Raw genomic sequence first — 8,602 nt, forward strand, 5'->3', positions numbered from 1 at the left:
ATTAGCTGCTCTATGTGCAGATCTCAGAAAAAATTTTAACCTGAAGAATATGAGCACAGGGTGACAAGAAAAATGCATCCGGTCAGGATAAGGCTCCCTGTACTGTTACCACTGCCCCATGGCCAGAGATTTTTCCACCAACTTGTGGGTCTTGGGACAGAGAGACATCATCTCTCAACAGGCTACTCCCTACTGTAAGGAGTCACTGGAGCAGACTATGGAAGAAAAGCCTTTGACCTGGCTAAGAGAATACACTTCCGTGTCCCTTTAACAGCAATGGTCACAGGTGTCTCTTCTCTTGCTCTGACAGTGTCGGGGAGCCTTGGATAACTCTTGGTCATAACATTTGAGTTTTCCCTGTATGAAGGTAACCATGACCAGAGAAGGAACAGTAGCAGGGATAAACGAACAACGTCTCCTATGATTCATGGAATTCCACATGTAATAGGAATCCAGGAAAATAAATCTAGGAGCCATTCTCTCAAGGATCGCAGATTAAACCCACCCTGGTGCTTTGAAGTCTCTTGAAGCCCAGTGGCCTGCTGTCTGATTGTATCAATATGACCTCTGTGCTGTAGGAGGGCTGAACAGGAGTGTAGGAGGAGAGCAGTGAACACACAGACTCCCTGACCTGCAGGCACAATCCAGGGTAATGTGAGTGTCATGTGTTACTTTAACAAAGGAATCTGATGCAGAACAAGGGCAGAGAGTGTAGTTTCTCCCACTCTATTAGCTATTTTCTCTGTTGATTGTTTCCTCAGCATGTAGAAGCTTTTTTATTTAATCAAGTCCCATTCATTTATTTTTTCTGGCTGTGATTTCCATTGAGACCTTCTTTACAAATTGTTTCCTTGATGGAATATTTTCTACAAGCATATATTGGACAAATAGTAGTCCATGGGCCCATTTAAGGAGTTCAGTAAGTTATTAATGGGTTAAAAAAAAGAGGGCAGTTCTGAAAAAACTGAAGTTTCAATCTCTAGAAAGGTGGGGAATTTAGGGAGATAATTTAGCCAGTAGAAAGGGCATCTGTAGGCTTGTGGATCCTTATCGTTACTTTGCACAAGGGCCTGAGTAAGAGAGAATCACAGGGACGCAGAGTAGAGAGTTATCAGTGGATGGCACAGGTACTCTGATAAACTGGCTTCCCTATGTTTAATGTGTAACAAGCGATACTGGTACAACTGAACATAGCAGCAACTATAGGCTCACAGTGGCCCTGAACTGGCTGAGGCTAAGGCTCTCAACCCAGCCAGGGTTGGGATAGGTTAGGGAGGGGTCAATAGACTAAGAGATTGTACGTAAAGGGTTGTCTTTTCAATCAAGTGAAAATCCCCAAAGGGGCGGGGCGGCACGCTCGCCAGGCATCGCCAGCCGAGCGCGGAGGCGCCTCGCCCATTGGCGGAGACCGTTGCGCGTTGAGACCCAGCCCAGCCCGCCGCCCGCTTGGTGTCAGTCAGTCATGCAGCTGCAGCCCAGGGCGGCGGCGGGGGCGGCGGGGCGCGGGGCGCGGAGGCCCAGCTGAGCCGGCTGTGGGAGCGAGACCCCACAGCAGAGACGACGGAGGCGGGCGGAAGCAGTCCGGAGGCGGCGGCGGCAGCCTGGGCAACCGGAGCCGCCTGGGATGTTCAGTCATGAAACTAGTGCGCGCCGAGCAGATTCAGATGGCAGTGTCCTGCTACCTCAAACGCCGGCAATACATGGACTCAAATGGTCCCTTGAAGCAAGGGCTGCGGCTGTCACAGACTGCTGAGGAGATGGCAGCCAATCTCACAGTTCAGTCAGATTCTGGTTGTGCCAACATAGTGTCTGCAGCCCCTTGCCAGCAATATGAAGTACAATTTGGACGCCTGCGGAATTTTCTCACTGATTCTGATTCCCAGCACAGCCACGAAGTGATGCCTCTCCTCTATCCTCTCTTTGTCTACCTCCATCTCAACCTGGTCCAGAACAGTTCCAAGAGCACAGTGGAAAGTTTTTACAGCCGCTTCCATGGAATGTTTCTGCAGAATGCTAGCCAGAAGGATGTCATTGAGCAGCTACAGACCACTCAGACCATCCAGGACATCCTGTCTAACTTCAAGCTCCGAGCATTCCTAGATAACAAGTATGTAGTCCGTCTCCAGGAAGACAGCTACAACTACCTTATCCGCTACCTCCAAAGTGACAACAATACTGCCCTGTGCAAAGTCCTTACCTTACATATTCATCTTGATGTGCAACCTGCCAAGAGAACAGACTACCAGCTCTATGCCAGTGGCAGCTCCTCTCGCGGAGAGAGCAATGGCTTAGAGCCCCCTGATGTGCCCAGCCCTATTCTACAGAATGAGGCCTCTCTGGAGGTCCTTCAGGAGAGCATTAAGCGTGTCAAGGACGGACCGCCCTCCCTCACTACCACCTGCTTCTATGCCTTCTATAACACAGAGCAGCTGCTGAACACTGCAGAAATCTCCCCTGATAGCAAGCTGCTTGCTGCTGGGTTTGACAACTCTTGCATAAAACTTTGGAGTTTACGATCCAAGAAGTTAAAATCAGAGCCCCATCAAGTAGACGTGTCCCGTATCCACTTGGCTTGTGATATTCTGGAAGAGGAGGTATGAATACCATTTTTTCTTCCCTGCACCTGCTTTTCCAATTTGCTTAGACTATTCTTAACAAACACAACAGACCTTATGGAGAATGCACTTCCTTATTTCCCTCATCATGTAGCTAAAGCCACATAACCTGTAGCCATTGAACTCCTGCACATGCCTCACCTGAAAGATGAAAACTATTTTTAACAATATTAACATCATTGATGGATGGTTACTATTTATTGCTGTCTGAAATGTAGATAACATCACTAATCCTAAAAACCTTTAACTAATACTGACTTTAGTTGAGATTTACAATATATATTCATTTTTGTATGTGCACATTTGCAAACATATATTGAGAAGTAAGATTATTGGGTCAGAGGGTCTACATTTTAAACTGTTTTGCATATTATCATTTCCCCACAAAAGTTGTGCCATTTCATGGTTCAGCAGCAGCTAGCTTCCCTGCAGTCTCACCACACCGGAGTAGCTGGCTTTTGAGGCCAGAGCCTAGCCTCTGGCTGGGTGTGCCTCAGGGTGATCCCAGACCCCAGTTTGAAAAGTAACATGGGAGCAAATTGCCAGTTCACCTGTCAGTCAGTGTGACCATCTGTTGTCAGATCTTATTTAGTTTGTTTTGGGATGGTCTTTGAAAAGGGCAGACCCTGTGACCCAAGTTGCAGGTCACTGAGAATCATAGCCTTAGAAAGAACGTGGGCCAAGGAGATATAAGGGAAACCCCACGCAGAGCTAACTTTCTCTGAGCATGGTCCCACTAGAGCTGTGGACACAAGTATTTTTGTCATGTCACTGCTGAAATTTAGGTACCTCTGCCTCAAGTTACTTGAGGTGAAAAATTCTTTACATGGGGTTGATATATTAAGGAGTAAACATCACTCTAGCTTGTCCCGACCCGTGGGATAGCAACAGGGGACACAGGAACCACCTAAAGGAGAAAAACAAACAGGGGGCATGAGAAAGGGAGACAAGACAGTTTTCTGATCAAGTCTCAAACTTTATTGAAAAAACTTGTGCCTTATAAGCATTACGGGAAGGTGGGTGTGTCTTGTTCAGAGGTTCAGAGGAGTTGTTAACTGGGGATTGGCTAGAGTAAGATGGGGCATAAGGTGATTGGTTGGCTAGTTGCTGGGTAAAGTTACCCGGAAAAGGTAAAACTGTTTTTTACTTGAAGAGGAAGTAAGGCCGAGCTGTACCTTATATGGCTTCCAACATCTCCTCCCTTTTTGTTTTAAGGAGGTGGGCATTAACTGAGACAGGGAGTAGTGACCTGGCTCCTCTTGTGGATTTCCCAGATCCACATTTGTTATTTGCGATATCTTTTGGAGAGGAGAGGTAAGCGAAATTTTTGATACCAACCTCTATGCAAGCCAGGTTTGCTCTCAGAGAAAAATCAGAGGGGGTCTGATCCTTCATTTGACTTCTCCTTGGGATCGGGAGGTCGAAGGATTGTGGGACCTTCTCTTGCAATGCCTTGCTGTGCACTCAACTCGGTGCCCATACCCTTTTTTCCTTTTATTAGGAATGGGTAAGTGTACCTCTGATCTATACACTGCCCTCATTATGAGGGGAAGCCATGAGAGTCGGTTTCTTGGTCAGACAGAGCCAAGTGATGGTAGTGAATTTGAATTGGTTTTGCTAGTGCAGAGTCTATTTGTTGTTTAATGAAGGTGGTGACCTTTTTGAATAGCCAGGGGCCAAAGGAAAGAACTAATAGAAGACCTAACAGGGGGCCTAGGAGTGGGAGGAGATAAGGGAGAAGTCCATTGAGTCCTGTCCAAAGGGGGTTATCACAAAGTTCCTTTCTTCTTTCTTCGAGCTGGTCTTGCAGGTTTTTTTTCTTGTCTCGAACAATGCCTGACTTGTTGGTGTAGGAACAGCATTTTTCCTGTAAAGCCAAACAGATACCTCCCTGCTCTGCCGTGAGGAGATCTAAGCCTCTACGATTTTGTAGGACTACTTCTGCTAGGGAGTCTATTTGATCTTGAAGATCGTGAATTGTTTCAGAAAGAGCTGAGACATCCTCTATTAGTTGATGAGACAGTTTGTGGTAGGAATGTATAGATATTCCTGTTCCGGTAACTCCTGTGGCTACTGCTGTAGTGATGCCTAGTCCTGCTATTAGTGGGATAAGTTGAATAGCTCTTTTAGAGCGTGGATGTCCAGCTATATAATCAAGACTGGGGAGAGGAACAGGTTGATCTCCTAGTATAATAGAGATATCAGGGAGTAGTTGGGTGGTTATGCAATAGCCTGTCCAGTTACCTGGTAGGGCCGTGTAGGCCAAATTTCCTCCGCATACAAAAACATGTCTGGGAGGGGGGCACCGGTGTGAGGTGTTGTTAGAAATGGAGGAGCAGTTTGTGAAGGTGATGCTTCCTAAGTCTACATCATAATTATTGTTCTGGGGAGGTTTGTATATACAAGGGGTTTGTGTAAATTCTATAGGTTGGACTCTAAAAGGTAGACTGTCGCTACAGTTTAGATGTGAGTTATTTAGATGTGAAGTGGAGGTGTTTGTTAGTAGGGCCAGGGGCATAGGTATGCCAAGAGTTAGACATAGCCAGCAGTTTGCCGCGAGGGTTGGGTTGGAATTATTTAAAGCTTTGAAAGTGGCTTCTAAAATATCAGAGGTTTGGACGTCGAGATCTATGTCTCGAGATTTAGGTAAAGCTAAGGGGTGGTATTGTAGGGGAGTATATTTTTCTCTAATTATTTTTTCAATTTATTTTTGGACCGCATCTTCTCTTACCCTATCTGATGGCCCACCGCCATCAGATGTGTGAATTGGTGGTTTTAGTGGCCAGCAAACATTTTTGCCAATAGTGCCTAAGCAGGAGGCTTGGGCATATTTGGAGTGTCCCAGGTTATGAGTAGAATCAAGCTCACCTCCAAAGGAGCCAGAATAAGTTCTTTGTAAAATGGCTGTTAGATATGTGTTGCCGTTTGTGTGGGTGCACTGCTGGACACTATTGTAGCACATAGAGTGCATTTGATCGGTTATTTCGCACTCCGTGGGACAAGGTCCTGGTTCGTTTTGAATTGGGAGTATTATTTTGGGTGCATTAACACACTGCCAGTTTTGCTTATGTCCTCCTCCTATCTGTGACGTGAAAGTTAAATAGGCAGTTTTGCCACTGCAATCAACTTGGCTAGTATGGGAGGTGGGTATTATTGTAGTTGTTCCTCCCTCACAGTCACAAGGTGCCCCATATAGTTTTTGGAGTAGTTGTTCTGTGGTAATTGGGGGCCCCATGCCACCTAGGGTGGTGTTAAATAAGGTAAAGAATATTATGGCAGGGTTAGAATTTTGGCTATGGGTGACTGGAAATGTAAGAACAGGGGGGTTGCCTTTGGCCCTTTTTGTTCTCCCTATTTTTTGTGGTGGTGAGGGAGATGGATTATTGGCAGTGAGGTTGGGGTTTAGTTTAAAAAGTTCAGTTTCAAGGGCCTGAATTTCTTTAATAAGGTGAAGGTGCTCACGCTTGGTTTGTAATATTTCTTTGAGGGAGGAGACTTCTTGAGTGAGTGTTGTTTTTGCTAGTCGGATGGGGTCAAGTGGGAGATTATTGGGTATAGAGGGAGGTTTTGGAATAACTGAGGTGTTGAGGTTGTAAGAGTGTGGGTTATGGGGGGGGGTTATTGATGACAGGGGCTGTAAGGCCCCAGGGGTTATCATGGTAATGGACAGCCTGATTTTCTAGGGATTCTTCTTCCTCAGGGTTTAAATGATGTATTTGATTATTAGAAATGAGCGATGGGTAGAGTTTGGGAGATGAAGGTTTTTGAGGGAAAGGGTTGATAACATTTGGAGTTTTAAGAGCATTGTCAGGGCTGTTCGGGGGTTTAGGGGAAACTAGGGGGTTGTCAGGAATTTCTACCATGACAGAGGGGCAGGTGGAAGGAGGGCGAGAAGCCTCTTTAAGGACTTCTTCTCCTACTTTGATGACATCTCGAATGTCAGGATCTAGTGAATGAACTTTTAACATGTCATGAATTAAATTCCAGTAGGAAAAGGCTGTAACTGGGACTTTGTCAGGACCAAAGGTGTGGTAAAAGTCCTGCAAGGCATTGCCTACTCGTTCCCAGCGTTTTTGGCTGATTGTTCCCTCTAAAGGGAACTAGGGGCAGGTTTCATGAATAAAATTAAAAAATTCTTTAAGGTTCTTTCTTTTAACCCTTACTCCTCGCACTCTGAGTGATACCTTGAAACCGTCAATGAACATTTCATGTGTACTAAGAGAATTCCCCATTATGTTGGCTGGATGGCTCTCTCAGGATCTCGGTTCACACAAGTCTCCAGTTGACTCAGAACTTAAGTTTCTCTGTGACCACTCTCTCTGTGCCTTACGATCTCTGCTCGCGTGTCATAGGTCGGCAGGTATAATCCGCCTGCTCGGACCCTCTCAGGCAGGACAGCTGCCTACCACCCTCAGGCTTAGCCTTTGGGAGGTAGCGTCCCTGGGAGTGCCCTTGAGGTGGACGACCATATAAGACGTAGCGAGCTCAGAGTTTGTTAGAGAGTGTTAGGCAGAAAAACTAGTCCAAGTGTTTTGGAGTTCTCACTGCCGAAATGGGTACCTCTCGTCCTTCCCTGCTTTGGCGCTGTGAGCTTGGTAAGTGAATTAGATCTGGGAGAGCCAATAATAACAGCCAAGACGAAGGGGTGAAATGTTTGAAATCTTGTAAGTTATCATTTGCCTACCTTCTCTTCTGATCCGTCTCACGGCGGGTGAACCGAGGTGATCTGAATGGGGAGTGCACGCGGGTCCTCGCTGCAGCTCCGAAGGGTGCCTGGCTGGGGCTTCCGTAGGCAAGCATTCTCCTCCAGGGGGTCCCTATTGCCCGTCGTTGGGCGCCAGGATGTCCCGACCCGCGGGACAGCAACGGGGGATGCAGGAACCACCTAAAGGAGAAAAACAAACAAGGGGCACGAGAAAGGGAGACAACACAGTTTTCTGATCAAGTCTCAAACTTTATTGAAAAAACTTGTGCCTTATAAGCATTACGGGAAGGTGGGTGTGTCTTGTTGGGAGGTTCAGAGGAGTTGTTAACTGGGGATTGGCTAGAGTAAGTAAGATGGGGCATAAGGTGATTGGTTGGCTAGTTGCCAGGTAAAGTTACCGGGAAAAGGTAAAACTTTTTTACTTGAAGAGGAAGTAAGGCCGAGCTGTACCTTATATGGCTTCCGACACTAGCTAAAGTACAATTAATGATAAGGATGTCAGGAATGTTGGGTACACTAAACCCTTATTTTCCTGCTCTTTTCTTAGTATAGCCTTTGAAATTTTGAATTTTGGATTCTTGCCACTGAGACAATATAATTAGAGAATTTTGTTACAATGAATAAAAGAGTATGGATTCCCAGGATAAAAAAAAAAAAAGAAAATCCCCAAAGGACAAGTCAAGCAAATGGTGGTCATTTCTACATCACTTATCCTCTTCCTGACAGAACAGCTACAGCTCCTCCTGGGCTCCTGAGCCCATGGTCTTCCTACTTCCAGAGGTGGCAGGAGTCTGCTGGACATGCCTCGTAGACCTGAGTGTGCTGTGCCCAAAGCTTTAACCAGGGAGTTTAACTGAGGAGTAGGGACAACAGCAGCACGTTAAATGGTCTCAGTTCCCAGGCACATTTGATCTTTAGGTGCTTGTTCTGTCCATGTCTGCAGGACGCCCAACCACTTGTCCAAAGAAGAGGTCTGGCCCTTGACTGTGGAGGAGTGGTCCTGCTGGAAGCAGACTCATGAACAGAGGTCAGTACAGTGCCTGGAATCTTAACACATTTGGCGATGGTAAATCTCCTCATGTGTCGGTAAGTTGTTGCACCAAGGCAGGAGCCAGGAATGGCCACCAATGTAATGTTCTAAAGAGGCTCAAACTTAGCCTTCCTGTGGGAGTCACTCTTACCCACAGCAGGGCGACTGGCAGCATCTCACCCCCAGTCAAATAAGTTTCCTCACATACTTTTGCAATGTTTCTTTGTAAAGTGTGATTCATTTCTTAAATTT

General features: G+C 46.2%; 1 protein-coding gene across 1 annotated transcript; it reads left to right on the forward strand.

Moving 5' to 3' along the window:
- The first annotated feature begins 1,490 nt into the window (after window positions 1-1,490).
- Window positions 1,491-2,654, forward strand: LOC128586820 (TAF5-like RNA polymerase II p300/CBP-associated factor-associated factor 65 kDa subunit 5L). The gene has a single exon (XM_053592964.1). It carries the CDS (start codon window positions 1,635-1,637, stop codon window positions 2,598-2,600), a length of 966 nt encoding a protein of 321 aa, XP_053448939.1. The 5' UTR covers window positions 1,491-1,634; the 3' UTR covers window positions 2,601-2,654.
- Window positions 2,655-8,602: the final 5,948 nt, after the last annotated feature.

The sequence above is a fragment of the Nycticebus coucang genome, chromosome 5 (genome assembly GCF_027406575.1).
Source record: "Nycticebus coucang isolate mNycCou1 chromosome 5, mNycCou1.pri, whole genome shotgun sequence".
NCBI lineage: Eukaryota > Metazoa > Chordata > Mammalia > Primates > Lorisidae > Nycticebus > Nycticebus coucang.